The following is a 23,527-nucleotide window of genomic DNA, read 5'->3' on the forward strand; positions in this document are numbered from 1 at the left end:
GAGCCCTAGGTCGCGCAGTGGGTTAAACCCTTGTGCCAGCAGGACTGAAGACTGACAGGTCGGAGGTTCGAATCTGGCGAGAGCGTGGATGAGCTCCCTCTGTCAGCTCCAGCTTTCCATGCGGGGACATGAGAGAAGCTTCCCACAAGGATGGTAACATATCAAAACATCCGGGCGTCCCCTGGGCAAGGTCCTTGCAGACGGCCAATTCTTTCACGCCAGAAGCGACTTGCAGTTTCTCAAGTCGCTCCTGACACAACAAAAAAAGAAGAGGAAAGGGCCCTTTTCCTGGCAGTTACCTGGATACACCCTGGAAAGCATGCAAAGTGGCCACTTACCGCTCTTCAAAGCCCTGCCAAGGGTGGCCGTGAGGGCGACATAGTTCAGGAAGAGCCCCCAATCCATCTTCCTTTCTTGGTCCTCGAGGATTGTAGGAAGAGAACAGAGTATCCCTGTTTCCGCACGCAATCTTAAATCCTCCAGGAAAGGGAGTTTCAAAAAACACAAGCAATATGCATCAAGCTGTTTCAGGAGCAATAGCAGCAAGCAGAGTCCCGTTGGTAGCAAAGGACGTGTGGATATACTAGATCTCCTCAAGTCTCCCGCATCCTGTCATTCAGCTCCAGTTTCCTCTGCCTTTTCCCACACTTGTTCCTCTTCCAGGCGTCACTGCCTTTGCCATTTCCAAGCTGGCTTGGAAAGGGGTGGGAAAGAAAAGCTCGCAAGGAAGTCACAACAGAAGGGAGGAAGGAGGAGAAGGAGGAAAACAAAACCCTTCACAGCTTTGCCTCGAAGAGAAACGTCTCCAGGAGGAGGAAGGTCTCACCGGGGAGAGACGACTGCCTGTCTGTGGAGAGGAAGAAGGAGAAGAAGGAGAAGCAATGCCAATGAGAAGAAGGACTTCTTGCCCAACTTCATGCTCTCTTCGCCTCTCGATCAGCTGGCATTTGGAGGCAAGAGGAGCACCAAGAGATGCCTTCTTGGAGAGATGGTCTGAGAAGGAGGAGGAGGAAGAAGAAGATGTTGATGGAGAGGGCGGTGCTTTGCCTTCTTCTCCTCCACACAGAGTCCAATGTGGATTTTGGGCACACTTCTGCAAGGGAAGGGAAGGAAGAGCGGCCACCCAATGTCCTTCTTGTCGGCTCTGTAATCCAAGAGGAAGCGGAGCAAGAAGTATCTCTCTGTCTCTGTCTCTGCCCAGCGTCCGGGCGGCTCTTCCTTCTCTTGCAGGCTGAGGAAGAGAAGCGCAACTCGGTGCCAATAATAAGAGAGGAGCCGCCGCCTCCGGAGCCGCCAGTCCCCGCCTTCTCCCACCCGAAAAAGGAAGAAGGATCAACAAACAACCAGAACGAGCCCACCAATCCACCAATTCGTGGAGGAGGGAGTCGGAGAAGGGGTGGAGTGGCTCATGGGGAAGGAGGGACGGGAAGAAGAGGAGGAACAGGAGCAGCAGCAGAAGGGGCACGCCGAGGGGAGACGCTTCCTGGCGGAGAGTGCCCCAGTCTCGGCAAGGCAGGTGAAGCAGAGCCGGGGAAGGGGGCAAGGAGGGCGCGGCAGCAGCAGCAGCAGCACAGGCGCACAGCCTCGCAGGAGGAGACCTCCCCCAAAGGGTCATCTAGTCCAGTGGGTCTCGACCTTCCTCATGCACTTCCTCATGTTGTGGTGACCCCCCAAACATCACATTATTTTCCTTGCGACTTCATAACTGTCATTTTGCTACTGTTAGGAATCGTCATGGAAATATCCGATGTGCAGGATGTATTTTCATTCACTGGACCAAAATACCCGATAGCCCAAATTTGAATACTTTTAGGGTTGGAGAGGGACTGATTTTGTCATTTGGGAATTGTAGTTCCCTTACAATCAAAGAGCATTCTGAACTCCACCAACAATGGAATTGAACTAAACTTGGCACAAGGGACTCCCATGACTGGGCACCACAATGGAAAGGAGATGTTGACAAGCTGGAATGTGCTCAGAGGAGGACGACTAAATTGATCAAGGGTCTGGAGAACAAGCCCTCTGAGGAGCGGCTTAAAGAGCTGGATATAGAATCATAGAGTTGGAAGAGACCTCATGGGCCATCCAGTCCAACCCCCTGCCAAGAAGGAGGAATATTGCATTCAAAGCACCCCTGACAGATGGCCATCCAGCATCACACCTAGCCCCAGCAGACAAAAGTCCTTTGTCTCACCCTGGTCATTCCACAGATATATAAACCCATTTTTCCTACTTCCAACAGACCTCACTACCTCTGAGGATGCTTGCCATAGATGCAGGCGAAACGTCAGGAGAAAAATTGCCTCCAGAACATGGCCATATAGCCCGGAAAAACCTACAACAACCCATCCAGCCTCTGTTTAAAGGCTTTCAAAGAAAAAGCCTCCATCACACTCCAGGGCAGAGAGTTCCACTGCTGAACAGCTCTCAGAAGAAAAGGCTGAGAGGCGACATGATGGGCACATATAAATATGTGAGGGAGAGAGCAAGCTTGTTTTCTGCTTCCCTGGAGACCAGGACGGGGAACAATGGCTTCAAACTACAGGAAAGGTGATTCCACCTGAACATTAGGACGAACTTCCTAACTGTGAGAGCTGTTCAGCAGTGGAACTCTCTGCCCCCAAGTGCAGGCACCTTCTTTGGAGGCTTTTAAGCAGAGTCTGGATGGCCATCTGTCGGGGGTGCTTTGAATGCGATTTTCCTACTTCTTGACGGGGTTGGACTGGATAGCCCAGGAGGTCTCTTCCAACTCTATGATTATATGATTTTATGATACTATGACCCACACAAAATACTGGAAGGGTTTGGTAGGCATGAGTTTTGGAGTTGTAGTTCACCTACATCCAGAGAGCACTGTGGACTCATTGATGGATCTGAACCAAACTTGGCACGAATACTCAATAAGCCCAAATGTGAATACTCATGGAGCTTGGGGAAAATAGACCTTGTAGTTGCTGGGATTTATAGTTCACCTACAATCAAAGAGCATTCTGAACTCCACCAACGATGGAATCGAACCAAACGTGGTACACAGGACTCCCATGACCTACAGAAAATACTGGAAGGGTTTAGTGGGCATTGACGTTGTGTTTTTTAGTTGTAGTTCACCTACATCCAGAGAGCAGGAAGAGGGCCTTTGGTGGGAGGATCCACTGTTTCCACAAAGGAAGAGAAGGACAGGTGGAGAGATCTTCAGCGTTCTCTGCCAAATGAGTTCTTAAGACCATCAGAAATATGTGTTTTCTGGTGGTCTTTGGCGACCCCACTGAAACATCCCTCGCGATCCCCCCCAGGGGTCCCGACTCCCCCCCCCCCAGGTTGAGAAACACTGATCTTGTCCAGCCCCAAGGCACAATCAAAATACTCCCGACAGATGCACATGCAGCCTCTGATTAAGACTCCCCAAGGAAGGAGACTCCGCCACATGGATGGATGGATGGAGGAGGAGAGAAATCAAGCAGACACGCCCCCGCCGAAAGACTGGGCACCGTCCTAGCCGAAAGACTTCGCCCTAGACTAAACTAGCCACAGTCCCAGCCCACCTGGGCAGGTAAACCATTCTGCCCTCTTCACTCCATTCTCCAAGGGACGCTTGTGTTACAGGGAGGGTCCTTTGTGTCACCTAAAGAGCCAGGAAGCGACGGAGTCTTCACCTTCCCCAAGCGCTGGCTAAGCTTCCTCATAGCGCGCCACAGGAAGCATTCATATTAACCGTTCACCGGCTCGCTTTGGACACTCTCTCTCCTCTCCCCTCTCATTATTCACTGTCTTTCGTGTCGTCCCATTTATTAAGCCCCTTCCCCGGCACCCACTCGGGAAGGCGCCCCCACGGCTCGCTCCTAGAGGACTTCAGCGTCTTTCTAAGGCGGGGAAAGCAGACCCTTGCTGTTCCTGAGCCTGCCTCCGCTGTGGAGCGCCGCCTTCCTCGTGTCTCTCAACTCTCAAAGATTCCTAATGCATTCCTAATGCTGCGACCCCTTCATTCAGTCCCTCATGTTGTGGTGACTCTCCAACCAAAAAATTATTTTCGTTGCTACTTCGTAACTGTCATTTTGCTACTGTTATGAATCGTCATGGAAATATCTGATATGCAGGATGTATTTTCATTCACTGGATCAAACCTGCCACTAATACTCAATTTGCCCAAATGTGTTTACTGGTGGAGTTTGGGGAAAATAGACTTTGACATTTGGGAGTTGTAGTTGCTGGTATTTATAGTTCATTAAAGAGCATTCTGAATTCCACCAAGGATGGAATAGAACCAAACTTGGCATACACGAACTCCCATGACCAACAGAAAATACTGGAAAGGCTTGGTAGGCATTGAGTTTTGGAGTTGTAGTTCACCTACATCCAGAGAGCACTCTGGACTCTAAAAATAATGGATCTGGACCAAACTTGGTACAGATACTCAATATGCCGAAATGTGAACACTGGTGGAGTTTGGGGAAAATAGACCTTGACATTTGGGAGTTGTAATTGCTGGGATTTATAGTTCACCTACAATTAAAGAGCATTCTGAACCACACCAATGATGGAATCGAACCAAACTTGGCACATGGAACTCCCATGACCAACCGAAAATACTGGGTTCGATAGGTATTGAGTTTTGGAGTTGTAGTTCACCTACATCGAGAGTACTGTGGACTCAAACAATGATGGATCTAGACCAAACGTGGCACAGATACTCAGTCTGCTCAAATGTGAACACTGGTGGAGTTTGGGGAAAACAGCCCTTGACATTTGGAAATTGTAGTTGCTGGGATTTACAGTTCATCTACAACCAATGAGCATTCAGAAACCCACCAACGATGAAATCGAACCAAACTTGGCACTTGGAACACCCATGACTAACAGAAAATACTGGAAGGGTTTGGTAGGCATTGAGTTTTGAAGTGAACACTGATGGAGCTTGGGGAAAATAGACGTAGTTGCTGGGATTTATAGTTCACCTACAATCAAAGAGCATTCTGAACTCCACCAACGATGGGATCAAACCAAACGTGGCACACAGAGCTCCCATGGTTTGGGGGACATTGACCTTGAGTTTTGGGGTTGTTGTTCACCGACATCCAGAGAGCAGGAGGAGGGCTTTTGGTGGGAGGATCCACCAAAAGGACAGGTGAAGAGATCTTCAGTCTTCTCTGACAAAAGGGTTCTTAAGACCATCACAAATATGTCTTCTCCGATGGTCTTTGGCGACCCCTCTGAAACCCCCTCGCGAACCCCCCCCCCCGGGGCCCCGACCCCCAGGTTGAGAAACATTGATCTAGTCCAATCCCGAGGCACGATCAAAACACTCCCGACAGATGCCCATGCAGCCTCTGATTAAGAACCTCCTGATTAAGGAGACCCGGCCACATGGATGGAGGAGGAGGAGGAGGAGGAGGAGAAAAAGCAAGCAGACGAGTCCTCGCGGAAAGACTGGGCACAGTCTTAGCCCAAAGACTTCGCTCTGGACTAGCTAACCACAGTCCCAGCCCACCTGGGCAGGTAAACCACTCGCCCCTTTTAATTCTCCAAGGGGAGCCCCCTTGGAGATGGATCCTTGTGTCACCCAAACGGCCAGGAAGCACAGGAGCCTTCACAATCACCAAGCGCTGGCTCGGTTTCCTAAAGCATTAGTATTAACCGCTCCTCGGCTCGCTTTGGACGCACACTCTTCTCTCCCCGCTTCTTTATTCACTGCCTTTCCTGTCGTCCCATTTATGGAGCCTCCTCCCCGGCACCCACTCGGGAAGGCGCCCCCACGGCTCGCTCCTTGAGGACCTCCGTGTCTTTCTAGGGCGGGGAAGGCAGGCCCTTGCTGTTCCTGAGGCTGGAGAACCGCCCTCCTCCTACAACTTCATCACACTGGAAAAAAAAATCCACTTCAAATCTGGTTTCTGCCTCCTTCAGAATTCTGGGTTTTGTTGTTTAGTGAGGCTGTTAAAGGTTCCTCCCTGAACTACAAACCCCAGAATTCTGCGGGAGGCAGACACCAGGTTTGAAGTGGATTTTTTCCCTAGTGTGATGAGTGTTTCACAACCCACAAAGACAATTCAATGTCCTGGCCATGTTTTGGCCAGGACGCCTTTCTACTTGTCACATATCCCCCCCCCCGGTTTATTTTTGTGGGGGGGGGGGGGAAGAAGGGGGTCCATGGCAGTGGGGAAAGGTATCAGTATATATAGCACACTCCATGATGATTATTATGATTTATTTATTTATCGTGTCAGGAGCAAACCAAACAGTTGTATTGCATTTTTAAACAAACAAACAAACAAACAACACAAAGTTTGGGGGACATGAGAGAAGCCTCCTCGCAGGATTGCAAGACATCCGGGCGTCCCCTGGGCAACATCTTCTGATTCTTTCACTCCAGAACAAATTGAAGCATGATTATGATTATTATTAGAAACACAACAAGATGAGTCCACAGCCAGGCATTTAGCCCCGGGGGGGGGGGGGGGGCTTCATTCACTCAGACTCAGCCCCCCCCCCCCGAACCAAACTCAGCCCCCCCCCCCAAATCAAAATCCTGGCTACCGGCCTGTCCACAGCAGACAGTCTGCTGGCTGTTGTATTGAATCACACGTCGGACACTTCCCAAGTGTCTAGGACTGTGTGATGTATTGGCGAATAATACATGCAGATCCCAGTAAGGTGGCCTTTTGTATCTGGTAAATGGTAATTTTGTCAGTGCCGATTGTATTTAAGTGCAGGCCAAGGTCTTTAGGCACTGCACCCAGTGTGCCGATCACCACTAGGACCACCTTTACCGGCTTGTGCCAGAGTCTTTGCCTTATTATTATTATTAATAATATTATTATTCCTCTTTCTTCTAATGTGGCTCACCAAAACAGCACCACCACACTCAAATACCAGTACACCCCTCAGTAAGGGCATTACCCAACGAGACGCAAGAGGTGGGCACTTCAAACCATTCCAATTCTTCTCAGATGCATTTCCTGGTCCCAACTACATTGGCCATACAATACAGTTTCCATCAGCATTATATGGCAGTGTAGACATGACCCCAACTTTCTCTGTGTGCATGAAGATGTATGAAGGGGCTGATCCTACATAGCCCAAGGATGATAGTCCTCCAAGTTCAGTGTCTTGGTGGTGGGTCCATAGGTGACTGTGGAGCCCTATTCTTGATCCGCATGTTCTCCCGCAGTGAGGACATCGGTGTTCCAGGTGGAAGATGGTCCTGGTCAGGGTTGGCTTGATGTGTCTTCCTCTTAGCACGTTTCTCCCTTTCACTCTCCATTTATGTCTCTTCGAATTCTGCAGCAATGCTGGTCACAGCTGACCTCCAGTTAGAACACTCAAGGGCCAGGATTTCCCAGTTCTCGGTGTCTAAGCCACAGCTTTTAAAGTTGGCTTTAAGCATATCTTTAAATCTCTTTTCCTGTCCACCAATTTTCCTCGCCCCACCAAACTCTCCCGCCTCATTTCAGTGGCCTTTGAAGTCTTGCTGTATGGCATTTTACTATTTGTTTGTTTGTTTGTTTATTTATTTATTTATTTATAGCATTTCTACCCTGCTATTCTCACCCTGGAGGCGGCCTTACATATAGGCAATTATTCGATGCCTTAAAAGACAATGCACACTTAACTTTAAAACAATTAAAACATTTAAAAATAAATACATTCAGCATTAAACACGTAATCCATGAGCCTAATCCAGGCCGTTCCAATGGTCATTGTACATTGTTCCGAGTCTATGTATTGCACAAGTTCTCTAAAGGCTTGGTCACAAAGCCACATTTTCACTCTCTTATGGAAGGTCAGGAAGGAAGGGTTGATCTAATATCCCTGGGGAGGGAGTTCCACAGTTGAGAGGCCACTACTGAGAAGGCCCTGTCTCTCATATCTGCCAATTGCACCTGCAAGAGAGGTGGGATCAAGAGCAGGGCCTTCCCAGATGATCTTAAACATAGATGATCTTACTAGGGCAGGTTTGGGCAAACTTGGGCCCTCTAGGTGTTTTGGACTCCAACTCTCACAATTCCTAACAGCCTACTGGGCCCAAGTTTGCCAAGGCCTGTTCTAGGGGGTGTCTCAGGCACATAGCTAGAAAAAAGCATGTGTTGAAACAATGCTTATTTTTAAGTGAATCATAAAGAGTAGGTCCGCCACACCAAATAATATAAATTCTATGACTCATTCTATATTTTTATATTGACTTGATTAAATCATTTTTTATTTTAGCTACAAAGTTTCAAGTCTAAAAAAACCCTGAAAATGACTCTTGATTGGTAATTTAGTGGTTACAAAAGAATCCCACAACGTCTTTTGGAAGCACTTGAAAACTGTTAATAGACATGGTCAGAAATCAGGCTCCATCGATAAACTTTTCAAATATTTAAGAGTTGGAGGCAACTGTTCATTTGTAGCTGTTGACACTGGCAATGTTGCAGAAATCCGAAGTTTCTACTCATTCAGAAAAAACTGTCTATCACAGGCAAGTCTCCAAAGAAGGGGCCTCTACCACAGTCCGGGGCAGAGAGATCCACTGCTGAACAGTTCTCACAGTCAAGAAGTTCTTCCTAATGTTCAGATGGAATCTCCTTTCTTGTAGTTTGAAGCCATTGTTCCGCGTCCTAGTCTCCAGGGCAGCAGAAAACAATGTACCAGAAAAAACCAATGCACCAAGCTTCTGATGACCACCTTTACCCTCAACTTCTTCTCCAATACTTACAGGTTAAACCTTGTAGATGAAACGAATAGGCTAACCAGGGAAATCTATTGAACCATTTGGGCTGAAAACTTAGTTATTTCTTCTTATCCACAGGAAATACATATCCTGGCAACGGAGTCTGTCAATTTACTCATTGAGCTTTCACTTGGTCATCAGAAACAGTCTCATTCATATAAAGTCTAAGGTCTAACAATGATACAGCTTCTTGTCTTTCCTCCTCTTCCATGGTTTCTTTGGCAGGGCTTGGATTAGAGCAGTGTTTCTCAAACTCTGCTTCTTCAGGTTTTTTGAACTTCAGCTCTCTCTGTTAGGAATTGTGGGATCTAAAGTCCAAAATATCTGGAGGAGCAAAGTTTGAGAAACAATGGATTAGATCAGTGGTTCTCAACCTGGGGTCCCCAGATGTTTTTGGCCTTCAACTCCCAGAAATCCTAACAGCTGGTAAACTGGCTGGGATTTCTGGGAGTTGTAGGCCAAAAACATCTGGGGACCCCAGGTTGAGAACCACTGGATTAGATGAATCAGTGGTAGAAATCTCCAGGTGTGCATGTTCTGGGGTCTTCATCAGTCCCAGCTGATTCATTGGTTCTCAACCTGCTGCTTTCTTTGTCTTCAATATTTGGCTTTTTCTTTTTTGTCAAGAACTCAAAAACATTCAGTTGCTTTGATAGACATTTAAGCATCTTCTGGAGTGGATGAAAGAAAATACTAACAGCAACTGAGGCCTCTTCTACTGAATGTTATTTATAGGACAGGGCTGAATGCTATGGAAGCATGGGAGTTGTAGTCCTTCAACCTTCTTTGCCAGAGAGTGTTGATGCTTTACCAAACTACAACTCCCAGATGTCCATAGTGTTGAGTCATGGCAGGTTTAAACCACATTTATTCTACAATGTAGATCAGGCCTGTGCAAACTTTGGCTCTCCAGGTGTATTGGATTTCAACTCTCACTGGCTGTTAGGAATTGTGGAAGTTGAAGTCCAAAACACCTGGAGGGCCAAAGTTTGCACAGGCCTGGTATAGAAGCACCCTCACTCTCTTCACAAATTTAGTAATAATTTATCTCATGTTTTTATGACTGGCTGCCCTCATTGATTTCTCTCTGTTCTCTGAAGAGAAAAGCAGAAGAGGAGCTCAAGGGAGTGCCTCTTTCCCACCTTTCCTTTTGACCATAAATATATATATAGAGTAAGGAGCACCATTGAAAGAATGAAGCAAGTCCTGAGGGGAGGGCAGGGCTGAAAGGCGAGGCTCTGCAATTGCTGATTGAGCCTCTCTCTGGGGCACAACCTTCCTTTCTCATGGCTGCCTTGGTGGTCGAGGGTCTGCCAGAAAGAAGAAGAAAGGAAAGTGTCTCAGTATTGAATATAGTTTCAGTCTAAAACACAAAGTGTGATGTAAAAACCACCCTGGAAGAGAACAACGCCTCCCATGTCTGCTATGGAGGGCTGAGACTCTTCTCTTCTTCTTGAGGAGATTGTTTCCCTCTCAGGCTGGATCTACATTGCATGTAATCCAGTTTTTGAATCCGGATTATCTGCTTTGAACTGGATTATATGAGTCTGCACAGAAACTGGGCTATAGGGCAGAGCTAACAATGTCATGCGGTGGCAAAAAAAGCCAATGGGATTTTGGCCTGCATAAATAGGAGTATTGTGTTTAGATCTAGGGAAGACATGCTACCCCTTTATTCTGTCTTGGTCAGATGACATCTGGAATACTGTGTCCAATTCTGGGCACCTCAATTGGAGGGAGATGTTGACAAGCTGGAATGTGTCCAGAGGAGAGCGACTAAAATGATGAAAGGTCTGGAGAACAAGCCCTGTGAGGAGCGGCTCAAAGAGTTGGGCATGTTTACCCTTCAGAAGAGAAGGCTGAGAGGAGACATGATGGCCTCATATAAATATGTGAGGGGAAGTCATAGGGGGGAGGGAGCAAGCTTGTTTTCTGCTGCCCTGGACTACGACGCGGAACAATGGCTTCGAACTACAGGAAAGAAGATTCCACCTGAACATTAGGAAGAACTTCCTGACTGTGAGAGTTGTACTGCAGTGGAACTCTCTGCCCCGGAATGTGGTGGAGGCTCCTTCTTTGGAGGCCTCATGGGTCATCCAGTCTAAGCCCCTGCCAAGAAGCTGGATAGCCATCTGTCGGTGGTGCTTTAAATATGATTGTCCTGCTTCTTGGCAGGGGCTTAGACTGAATGGCCCATGAGGTCTCTTCCAACTCTGATTCAAGTGGATACAACTTGATAGACTTCTCTGCCAAGGAAGGTCCTTTGAAAACACCATTTTCATAATGCTGACTTGAAATAACTGGTGTTATCTGCACTGTACAATGAATGCAGTTTGACCACACTCTTAATTACCATGGTTCAGTGCTATGAAATCACAGGAATTGTAGCTTTCTCTGCCAAAGACTCAACAACAGATTGAGCACTGAGGCCCCATCTACACTGACCATGTAATGCAGGTTATCTTCTTTAAACTGGATTACATGAGTCTACATTGCTATATAATCCAGTTAAAATCAGATAATCTTCATTCAGAAACTGAATTATATGGCAGTGTATATGGGGCCTGAATCTACTTTAGATGAGAAGATAGGAAAGGGAGGTCACATGCTATGGGAAATAATTGAATCCTATTTTGATAGAAAGGAGTGCTAGAAATCAAAAAACATCTTCTAAGATAAAATGGTTTCAATCTTGAACATTTCTATTTTTCTTAGATTTGCCACAACATAAAATCCTGTCCACACAAGAGGCTGTTAATTGTGTTCAAAATAATTTTCAAACAGTTGTAAGAGTTGGCAGACACAGGCAGCCGAACTACAAACATTTCACATTTGTGTTTAAGTTAGCATATGTAGCATACTTCTCTTCATTTTCTTTCTATGTATAGTCTCAAGCCCACCAGATCCTAAAACACCGCCAAGTCAAATCTGTACATTTTCCCTTTTGAGAAAACCCTTTCCAAACTTGTGTTTTTAATCAGAAACACACCTTTGCAAATCAAAGGGACCACCTGAATTGTAGGTAGGAATGGAAATAATATATGGAAAAATAAAAATATGGTGGAAAAATTGTATCTTGGGTGTTGAAAGACCGAAATAAAAAGCATTCTAGAATGATAATATCGCCAGTTTGGGACTTTGTGTAAATTTCACATATGGTGTTTACATGTGTGTAGAAACCTGGAAGGTTAAACCAGTAAGCTGCAGAACTTGCTGAATGGAAGGTCAGCGGTTCAAATCCACGGGACAGGGTGAGCTCCCGCTGTTAGCCCCAGCTTCTGCCAACCTAACAGTTCAAAAACATGCAAACCTGAGTAGATCAATAGGTACTGCTTTGGTGGGAAGGTAACTGCATTCCATGCATCCATGCTGGCCACATGACCTTGGAGGCATCTATGGACAACACCTGCTCTTTGACTTAGAAAGCGAGATGAGCACCACTCCGCAGAGTTGGACACAACTAGACTTAATGAAAAGAAAAACCTTTACCTATACTAGAACATAGTATTTTTTGTGCAGGAAAGGCAATTTTTTTAGTTTCATTTGTGAAATTGCTAAGTTCATGCTGCAACAGTTTCTGCTCAGAAAACAGCATTTTCTATTTCCTGTACAGAAAATGCTATTTTATATATCCCAAAACATACATGAAATGTTCACAGAATAAGTCCCAAACTCCAAATAAACTTTAAAAACTGTTTTTTCCACAGTGTGAGGAGATTAGCAAAGAATTACATTCCTAATTTAAGGTACAGGATCAAAATTATTCTCTTTGACTCATATCCCATTGCATTCTTCACTGTCATAGCTTGATATCATTATCATGTCAGTCTCTTCTGTTCTTTTCCAGCTCTATTCTCAGAGCTTAGTCCTGTCAAATTCTGCAGCCTTAAATCAGGCAAGTGCTGGGTTCAGTCCCAGCCTTGTCTTAATTCCTTATTTTTAGTTCGTCTCTGAGCCCTTCATATATAGTACTTACACATTTGCTGGATAGATTGTAATACATTTTTTATAGATAGTGCACCAAGCTCCTTCTGTATTTTCCATAAGTGATGCTCAAATAAATTGCTGATGGGTTAACACAGTGCTCTGATGATTCAAATCCAACTATTAAGTGAACTTTCTGTAATAATGCAAACCAATGAGTTGAATCTTTCCCCACAGTTGCTAGGCTGGCACTCTCTGAGGCTTATTACTGTGGAAGCATATCCAAAGTTAAGGCAACATATTGCATATTTAAAGCAGATTTAAAAATATGTCTACTAAACAGCACCAGAAGCTTATTTTAGGTATGGTTTCACTTACTGAGCAGACATCTGGAGAATAAGTGTGTGGTATTAAAAAGTTATACCTATCATCTGAAAATCATGGTTTTCTTCCTCTTCAGTTAACTTGGTTCTATCTTGCAGTCTCTCTGAAGCCAACTGAGAATAAATGAATACTCAATCAAAATATACAAAGCTACTTTAAACTAAAATCCATCTGGTTTCTGGTGATAGCTGTTTTCTTGCTTTTGCAGTATGAACTTCTATTTTCTTACAGTTCTTGTGCTTTTATGCTTTGCTTATTTTTTTTAAAAAAAATAGCTTTAACTATAAAGGAACATGTCTGACTAATGATATGTCCACCATTTCAGTCACTTTGATCAATGACTCCATGGAAGTCATTCTAATTTTGTGTCTCGTATAATGTTTTCTAAATGTACATTATGGCTGGAGGTACTGCCACCTGTCTTTGTTTTCATTAAGTCCTATCTCTATAGCTCCTGGCTCCAGCTGTGTAAGCACCAGTCAACAGCCCACCACTGAGATGGAAAGAGAAGGGAAAAGTCGCCAAGCATATGGAGGATCAGCTGAGTTCTTAATTCCAAGAATACAAAGATGGAGTAAAGCCAGTACATAAGGCTTTATTTATTTATTTCCCAACAAAACTGGGAAAGGTGGCAAGAGATTTGCAGAGTTCCAAAGCAGCTGTGATGCCGCCAGCCAATTCAAGGTATTCCCTGTTTTCACACAATTAGCTGCCATACACTGTTGGCATTTGTAATGATGCTGGACACAAACAGTGGGAAAGAATGATTACACTTTTTGAACATTTTGCTGATTATCCTGAAATGCTATGTCCAATACTTATATATCTATCTATTGTCTGTATGTCAGTCTTGTCTATCAACCTAGATCAGTTATATCTCTCCAGTATCTAAAAAGGCCAACAATGGTTTATAAATTGCTTCCTGCCCTCAGCTATACAATCAATCTAAAAAGGCACACCTCACAAGGAAAATGTGCTTGCTTCTCAGCTCCAGGGATTCTTGGATGAAACCAATTATCTGGATCCATTGCAGTCTAGCTCCAGGCCTGGTCATGGTTTGGAGATGGCTTTGGTCGCCGTGGTTGATGACCTCTGCAGAGAGCTGGACAAGGGGAGTGTGTCCTTGATGGTTATCTTGGGCATCTCAGCAGCTTTCAATACCATTGATCATAGTATCCTTCTGGGGTGGCTTTCCGGAATGGGCCTTGGGGACACTGCTTTGCAGTGGCTCCACTCCTTCCTGGAGAGTTGCTCCCAGTCCGTGAAGCTGGGAGACTCCTGCTCAGATCCCTGTCCTTTGATCCGTGGGGCCCTACAGGTTCTATTCTATCCCCCATGCTTTTCAACATCTACATGAAACTGCTGGGTGAAGTCATTTGGAGTTTTGGAATTTGGTGCCATCTCTATGCAGATATCCTTTTCCACCAAATTCCAAGGAAGCCCTCTGGACCAGTGCCTGGCTGCTGTGATGGACTGGGTGAGGGCTAATAAACTGAAGCTTAATCCTGACAAGACAGAGGTCCTCTTGGTCAGTTTTACAGCCAGTTGGGGTATAGGGTGGCAACCTGTTCTTGATGGGGTTACACTCCCCCTAAGGACACGCATCCATAGTCTGGGGCCCCTCTTGGAGTCAGCACTGACACTTGATGCTCAGTTGTTGGCAGCAACTGGGAGGGTCTTTGCACAATTAAAGCTTGTGTGCCAACGGTGACCATACCTCATGAAATCTGACTTGTCCATGGTGGAGTTACTTCCAGACTGGATTACTGTAATGCACTCTATGTAGGGCTGCCTTTGAAGACAGCCTGGAAATTGCAGTTGGTGCAAAGGTTGGCGGCCAGGTTGTTAACTGGAGCGAATTACAGGGAGAAGTCAATCCCCCAGCATAGGCTGGCTGCTCTTTTCTTACTCAGAGGAGACAGCAGAGGTAGTTGATTGTAGGAAAGACATCTTACCAGCCATTGGGACCAAAACATTGTTCCTGATTGATGTTTTCCCTGAAAGGCGACAGCAATGGTAGCTGGAATGGAGGGAGTGTCTCTTATCAGTAAATGAGGTAAAGGTATGTTGGTGCTGTGCCTGACATATCAGCAATCAGAAATTAAATACTACTCCAATTGAGTTTATATGTTTTCCTCAAGCCTTTTCATTTCTGCTAATTTGTACTACTGGATACTAGCCAATTATCTTGGAAAGCTGCATTAGTATTATCATTTTGATGTGATCGGAGGTGCACTCTAGATGTTTTGGAAAGTCATTGAAACTGGAATGTGAGAATGGAACCAGCCAAAAACTAATCTATGAGAAAACTGATGAAATAGATAAATCAAATCTAAGTGTTCCTTTGTTTGTGTAAATAATGGAACCTGAAAGCTCTGGCTAAAACAATTTAAATCTTAACTGGAACAAACCAGACTAGAAAACCTATCCTCTGTATTTCTGGTTGCATTGGAGGGTGAAAAGAGAGTGAAATATTGCATTCAGTCATATGAACCACAACAGTAGCCTGAAGCAGACCTAGAAGATCCTTACCTCCTACTTCACTGTTCGCGAGGATTTTAAAGCACTCTTTTATAGGGATTTTAGTAATAAATGTACATTTTCCACTGCTAATAATAATAATAATAATAATAATAAGCATACCATTCGTTCAAAAATTCATTCCCAAGCCCACTCCTGTCTTGCTATATATTGTTTGCTTAATTGTAAGGTGCCGTTGAACGTTTCATCTTAACTGGATGGAAAATGGTATTTGTATTAGTATCTGTTTTGATGATAAGCTCTTGCTTATGCAGTGCTTTACGCAAATGTGTGCATGGGCACACACAAATTAATAATACAGTGATATTTGAAGCAAGCGCTGTATGGTGCATTTTGCTTTGTATTAGCCATGCTGATAGCCTAATTGTAGTACAAACATGTTTCATAATATATATTTATACTTCTCAGAAGGAAACCCACTTAGTTGCATTTGGAATATTCGTTTGGCAGTTTCTGGTTTGAGCTGGTTGTGGGTAGGACTACATGGTGAGTGTTCCATTAGAAGGTAGCGATCATGGCTGGGGGAAAATGGGTAGGATGCTAGAAGAGACATTTTAGTATTTGTTCAGCTATTATTCAAATTAGGGTAATAAAAGCCATAATTAGTCAAAATAAATAATTAGCCAAAGAATGCTCTGACCTCATTATCAACTTGACATAGCACTCCAGCTAACATTTTTCAGCTGCTGTAAGTGAATATCATTTCTACAGTCTTATTGCGATGCCCATCATTTCCTTTGAAAATGTGAATGAATGTGAACTCCCAAATGTACTGTTTAACTAATTATTTGTTTACACATTATTTTCCCCACAGTTCAAAGTCAGAGAAAAAGAAGGCTTCCAAAATAGCTTACAAATATTAATAAAATATGTGGCACACAGACTGTCCTTGCACAACCAAGCAGATACAACACAGGAGGAAACGGGGATTGTTAGAAGAAGGAAAAAAGTTATGCCCAGGGAGCTGGACTGGACTCCATAAAAGCGTGTGCCAAACAAAACCCATTACTATTTAAACTGATAAAGAGTCTTTAACACCAAAGCTCTAGTTATATAACATAGAGCAACAGATTCAAATTGCAGTAGAAGTATATACTAGAGTATAAACCTATTTTTTCAGTCCTTTTTTTAGGCAGGAAAAGCCCCCCTTGGCTTATACTTGAACCAAGGTTATTTGTTATTTTATTCAGTTATTATTATTATTACATTTATTATTTTACTCTATTTATTATTATTATATTTACATTATTTTACTCTATTATTATTGTATTACATTTATTATTTTACTCTATTATTACTGTTATTATTATTATATATCCATTATTTTACTCTATTATTATTATTATTATTATTATTATTATTATTATTATTACATTTATTATTTTACTCCCTTTATTGTTATTGGAAGTATACATAAGCACATTTACATTAAATAAGGATAGATAATGGTTTAATCAGAGTTGGATAGTCTTATTTTAAATTATAGTTTTATGTAAATATTCAAAATTATTTAACCTACTGATGCCTCAATTAATGCAATTTTATTGGTATATATTTTTATTTTGAAATTTACCAGTAGCTGCTTCATTTCCCTCAGCTTATATTCGAGTCAATACATTTTCCCAGGTTTTTTGTGGTAAAATTAGGTGCCTCAGCTTATATTTGGGTTGGCTTATAGTATATACGGTACTTTTCTGCCCGCCTCTTCTTCCCCTGTCTCCATGAGTAAATTGATATTGAATTTTAGAGTGGGAATCAGTGCAAAAAGAAGGAAGGCTATCTCCCACAATTGGCCCCAGTGTATTGCCAAGACCTAAGCATGCTGTTTCCAGCATACAAAATAGTATAAAAGTTCACAATATGAAGCAAACTAGGAGGATCGGTAAGGCTAAAGGTGAGGAGAATTGTGTCATTACCTATGTTAGCAGTCTTTCAAAAAATCCAAAATGTTCAGTATATTTGTTTTATTTATTCATTTATTTGATTTCTATTCCGCCTTTCTTTCAGACTGGAATTCAAGGCAGCTTTGTACATGCAGATCAATAATTAAAACTGCAACAAATGTAAGCAGTTGCAGAAAGTAACATGGTGTAAGAGTTACAAAATGGTATAAATATGGTAAAAATGTAATAGAACTGCAACAAGTTAGAAGAATAATGCCATCACTGTATGTGATAAATTTGACAGTGAAATCCTATATATCAGTAAGTCCTATTGGGTTTAAAGTATATAGGATTGTGGACTCTGTGTGCAAAAGGAGAGTGTGTGCATCAACAGGATATGTCTAACTTTATGAAGTAATCCAGTAATTAAGGAGTAATTCAGGCTTCAAAACCACTGAAGAGGAGCACTTCCATACTGAAAGAACTTGTGATAAGCACCACTCCCTGCATACAAAGCTAGAAGAGTCCAGTGTTACTGCTTCTAGTCTTGTGGAACATCTCTAGGCTACATCAAGGCCAGCAGCCAGCTCAGTGACATTTAAGAGCTATCTGTTAGAACAAGATAAAAAGAGGCACATGCCTGGAAACTACAGAGATTAAAAAACCCATGAGAGGAAGGAGGAGTGAAGCATAAAGAATTGATTTGACCTTGAAAAACTATATAAATAATGACTACACGAATCTAAGTCACCCTACATATCTACCTACTAGACATCCCAGTTCTGTTAGATGCTAAAACCTTTATTTTATACAAAATTGATCGGATGTGTTTATAACAACTTCTGTTGGAAGTTGACCACAGAATTGCCCCGGATTACTTAGATACAGTATTCCCAGTGATGTGTTGTCTCTAGGAAGCATGCGGTCCTCCAAGGTAATTCTATGGTCAACTTCCAACAGAAGTTGTTATAAATACTTCCAATCAAATTTTTGACATAATTTGGTCATAGAGTCTCCTTGAAGAACCCAGAGCAGTGGTTCTCAACCTGTGGGTCCCCAGTTGTTAGACTCAGCCAGTCTACCAGCTGATTTCTGGGAGTTGAAGGCCAAAACATCTGGGGACCCACAAGTTGAGAACCACTGACTTAGAGAGTTCTTACTTAAGGTTCAGGTCCAGCCTGTTTGCACGACCGCGTCTCCCACTATGAACCCATTTGGGCCTTAAGGTTCTCTGGGGAGGCCCTTCTCAGGGTCCCATCACCCTCACAAGTGCAGTTGGTGGGGATGAGGGAAAGGGCCTTATTGATGGTGGCTCCCCAGCTCTGGAATGCCCTCCCTAAAGAAATTAGACAGGCTCCCTCTCTAGCTTCCTTTAAGAAATAATTAAAAACATAGATGTGGAAGCAGGCTTTGAAAATAGTTAAATTATAATCTATTGTGATGGTGGTTTTATAACTGTTTTAATATCAACAGCCTTGAATTGGTTTTGCCTCTGGTGGACAGTATGTTTTAAATCCAGCAATTTTTTTTAACTCGTGTTATTTTCTACTATGTTATTGTTATGTTACTCTCTTAGGTTTTGAGGTTGCTGCTAATGTATTATATTTTTATTTTTGCCTTGGTTTTGTATTGTGATTTATTTTCTGTAAAGTTTTTGAGATTGCCATTTATGTATTATGTATTATTTTTACTTTAATTTTTGTACTGCGTTTTATTTTCTGTAAGCCACCTAGAGTCCTGTTTGGAGAGGGGGTGGGATATAAATAAATTTATTATTATTATTATTATTATTATTATTATTATTATTAGTATTAGAAAGGTGTTTTTAATTCACAGTTTTTCCACTTTTGCAGGGTTCCTGAACCCCTAACCCCAGCAAAAGTTGCTTGTTATGTGATGATGGCAGAACTTTGGTAATAATTGCTTACAGTGTAGCAATTTGGTACACTAGTTCTGCTGACTAATTGAAAGGGCTAACCTTGGACATGGCTTCCATCTGGAAATCGATGTCCTCACTGTGGGAGAACATGCAGATCAAGAATAGGGCTCCACAGCTACCTATGAACCCACCACTAAGACATCAGACTTGGAGGACCATCTTCTTTGGGCTATGAGGGATCACCTAAGTAAGCAAAAGGACATGGCCAAAATGTGGGCAGATGTCATCCTCCCCCTTTCCCCCCTCTTTTTCTTTTACTTAAACCTCAAGAACTAACAAACAAAGTTTGGGACAAAGGCACACATTATTTCTTCTGAATAATATTACTGTTTTAGATATTAGTAATTTTTTTCAGGCATTTGTTTTGATTTTGAGAACTGAAAAGAATTCTAGTTTTTCCATACACAAATCTGCATTTCTATCTCAAGCTTTTAAAATTATCATTATTTAAATAATATTGTATTGTCGAAGGCTTTCATGGCTGGAATCACTGGGTTGCTGTCAGTTTTCTGGGCTGTATGGCCATGTTCCCGAAGCATTCTCTCCTGATGTTTTGCCTGCATCTATGTCAGGCATCCTCAGAGGTTGTGAGGTTTATTTAAATAATATTGTTTGGAGGCAGGGATATTACTTTGCTCCTGCTTAAATAGTTGAAAGTCAGAAATCCTAGCTGGTTGACTGTATCACCCAGAATCTAGATCTACATTTTGCCTATCCCTGATTAATTTACTTGGCACGATTCATCTGGAATTTCTGCACTGCATCATCTCCATCTTGGTAGCACAACATGTTCTGGCATATGCGATTTAATCTGTGGGAGGCCCTGCTTTTTGGGCAGCAGGTTGGGCAAGCTGGTCTTCTGTTGCCTTTCAATAGTATACATATTTCTATGAACAATATCTTTTTTCAGCTCTATGATTTTTGTTTTGGTTCAGATTCCATTGTATTTATAATGAAGACTGGATGTTCTCTAATATAAGGCTACATCCTGGAACATTCAGCCTTAAAAAACCACAAAACTGCCCTAAGCATAATCATATAATAGAAAAGGCAAAAGTGATGATAAAAAAATTAAGCATTTCACCATTTAAACAATACCTTTAAACAACTTTGAAGTTTACCCTTTTCATGAACTTGCATAAACTCTGAAAGAAATAATTTCAAAATGAAGTTTGACAAGTGATTAATCATAACAACAGACTTATTTATTGGGCATTCTTTTGAAAGCAAAACATCATAAATTAATGCAGTAAAAACGATATGCAGTGTCTTATTATATTAGAGAAGCAAGGACAATACTGTTGATTCAAAATGAAGATTAGCTGTTATCTTAGTGGTTTGAAAATATGAAAATGCTTTATGCTGAATAAGATTAGTGGTCCATTTAATCCGAATGGCAATCCTATTCAGACAGGTACTGGCTTTGCAATGTCTCCTGCAGGCACCTGTCTTTCTATTGGCCAGTTTTATTCCTTCCCTGTTCCACCAGCTGTGCTTTGTGTTTACCATGTCTATTGAAATTACTGCTGATAGTAACAACCAGTAGTAGTAGGAGTAGCAGTTATCACTCTCATAGCAGCACAAAATATCAGTAACAGCAGTGGCACACACCAGCAATGGGAGCGGCAGTGTGTGTAATGCGATTTACTTCTGTAATCTTGCTTGTGACCTTCTCATTCTACTTTTAAGTCTCTGACTCAATCACTTTTATTTGCTTGAGTCTAATGTGGCCAAGTTGTTTTTAGAGATATTTGTTTTCTTTTTTAATATAATTTTAATGCGAATATATGGGCAAAGGTACAAGGGTAGATATAGAATGGGCGTTCTTAACATCTTACATCTTTGTCTTTTCCATTGTTATCTAATACAAATAAGGTTTCTATGATGTTAAACAAGATAAGCAGGGAAAAAAGAGAACATTTCTTTTCTAATCTAAAACAGAAGGATAGAAAAGGAGGTGTATTGTGTTTTGAAACAAAGGAAATAGAAAAGTTGAGAAATAGAAAGTAGAAAGCCCTCACTAATACTCCCTACCTTGTCTCTGCTATCTTCCTCATAATCAAAAAAATTATCCCTTTTTCCATAATACTTTTGGTCTTAGTACCAACAATACTGAAACATTGAAGGATAAAGTAATATTGAAATTGCAACACCATGGGCCTTATTTTTTTATAGTCCAATGGTAAAATTCTCATTTTGACTTCATAAGAAAGAACAGTCCCAGATAATTAGATAATTAACTTAAATAATTAGCTTGTTATTATCAACTTTTAGTGTGCTAGCGAAGGAAATTAAATATTGCTGTTTATCTTTCAGTGAGGCAAGCTTCAGAAAATAAGGATGCAGCTGTGCTGTTTTAAGTGGAGATCTCCCTTTGAAGATATGGAAACATGAAAACATAAAATATAAGATGCTAAAACATAGAGTAAAAGAAGTAAGAACTGCTTGCTTTAAGTTTGACTTTGGTTAGTTTGACAAGAAAATGAATGTACCCCATCTATTCTACCTACCTTTGTACATTTATATACTTCCATTGCACCATTATTGAACATTATGCATACACTTAAATTTTACATAATAATGCCAGGAGGGATAGAGTTCTATTAGGAAAATGGAAGCTATCATCATGATTCGGCATGTTTTAATGCATCCCCTTCATCCTGAACACAGCAATCACTGTAAACAAGCAGTTGCACTGCATTCATTACAGATCAACTCCCCTTTCTCTGAGTCATATTTCATCTCCTTGAATAGGTGTTCTCTATCATAATTTTGTCTGTCACTTATTACGGCTGATGTTAAATGGCTTTTCAGCTAAATGCCTGTTTATGTTATTTATTAACTAGAGTACATTTGCAGTGATATACTTTCATGTTTCAGAATGGATGGGTAAACCAACTCCTGGAAAGCTGCACTGGTCACAGCTTAAATAATGTGGGAGAGTGAAAACCTTATTGAGTTGCTCTACATATGGGGAATGTATAGGAAATGGAAGAATTATGGAATAATCTGAAGGACCAAGCAAGAAGTTAGCAGAGATAGTAATATAAAAGCCATGGTTAACATTTTGAAGGGACAAGATGTCTTTCCCTATGTCTCAGATAACTATTTTCCTTGGTACATGGGATCACTTAGGGTTTTGAAATGCATACTAAAAGAGAAATGGAGCACAAATGACAAAAAGTATGGTCTGTCTGGTGGAACACATTGTGGAACATCATCCATGTCAACAACATAGCAATGTCAGTAAGAAAATCCTTCTTTTGCAATGTCATTGTATTAGCAGAAGAACCACAAGCAGGTGTATTGGCATAACTGGAGATAGGAACAGTCTAGTGTGGTTGCTGCTAAAACCTTTATTTCCAAGAACCTCAGAACTGCTTCAACCTGGACTTGTATTTTCACAGGGAGTACATGTTGAGGTATCAAAGACTGTTACATCTTGATTGTGTTTGTAGAGCTCGAGGCATACTCCTGAGGCTATTACCAAGTTTTTGGAACCTGACTAATGTGATTTCATTAGGACAGATGGGTTGAAATGCCTGTCTTTTAGTACAGAGTCTTGGTGGAGAGGGACCGCAATTGTCTTAAAAATAGGCAATGATACAATCTCTTTTTTTTTCAATAAAGCTTTTTTTATTGTAGAAATTATTTCTCTATTTCTCTATTTTCAGTCTTCCCACTTTTCATGAAACATTACTACATGAGAGCTGTCTCACTCCAAGTTTGTCCCACAGGAAGCACTTTTTTCGTGTCAAGAGTGGCTTGAAACTGCAAGTTGCTTCTGGTATGAGAGAATTGGCCATCTGCAAGAATGTTGCCCAGGGGACGCCTGGATATTCTGATGTTTTACCTTTCTTGTGAAAGGCTTCTTTCATGTACCCTCATGGGGCGCTGGAGATGACAGAAGGAGCTCATCTACTCTCTCCCCAGATTTGAATGTCTGACCTGTTGGACTTCAGTCCTGCTGGCACAAGTGTTTAACCCATTGCACCATGGGGGCATAGGAGGCACTACATCAAGTATGTTACCTTGAATATATAGGGCAGGCATATATTAGTCCAATGATGTACTGGCATAATTTCTTGATTGCGATGGTGGGCATGGAGTACCCATCTGGTTTCTCCAGAACAATTGTGCCAATGATATTGG

At 42.2% G+C, this 23,527-nt stretch overlaps 1 protein-coding gene across 2 annotated transcripts in view; it reads right to left on the reverse strand.

Moving 5' to 3' along the window:
* The window catches only part of NRP1 (neuropilin 1), a 170,137-nt gene extending 168,763 nt beyond the window's left edge, over positions 1-1,374 (reverse strand). Inside the window, exon 1 of one of the 2 annotated variants that reach the window (XM_060782510.2) lies at positions 339-1,374. In XM_060782510.2, coding sequence (XP_060638493.2) covers positions 339-405 — 67 coding nt within the window. In that variant the 5' untranslated portion in view covers positions 406-1,374. The remainder of the gene's footprint in view (positions 1-338) is intronic. The other variant, XM_060782512.2, reaches the window with a different exon arrangement.
* Between the last annotated feature and the right edge of the window lie 22,153 nt (positions 1,375-23,527).

The sequence above is a fragment of the Anolis sagrei genome, chromosome 6 (genome assembly GCF_037176765.1).
Source record: "Anolis sagrei isolate rAnoSag1 chromosome 6, rAnoSag1.mat, whole genome shotgun sequence".
Taxonomy (NCBI): domain Eukaryota; kingdom Metazoa; phylum Chordata; class Lepidosauria; order Squamata; family Dactyloidae; genus Anolis; species Anolis sagrei.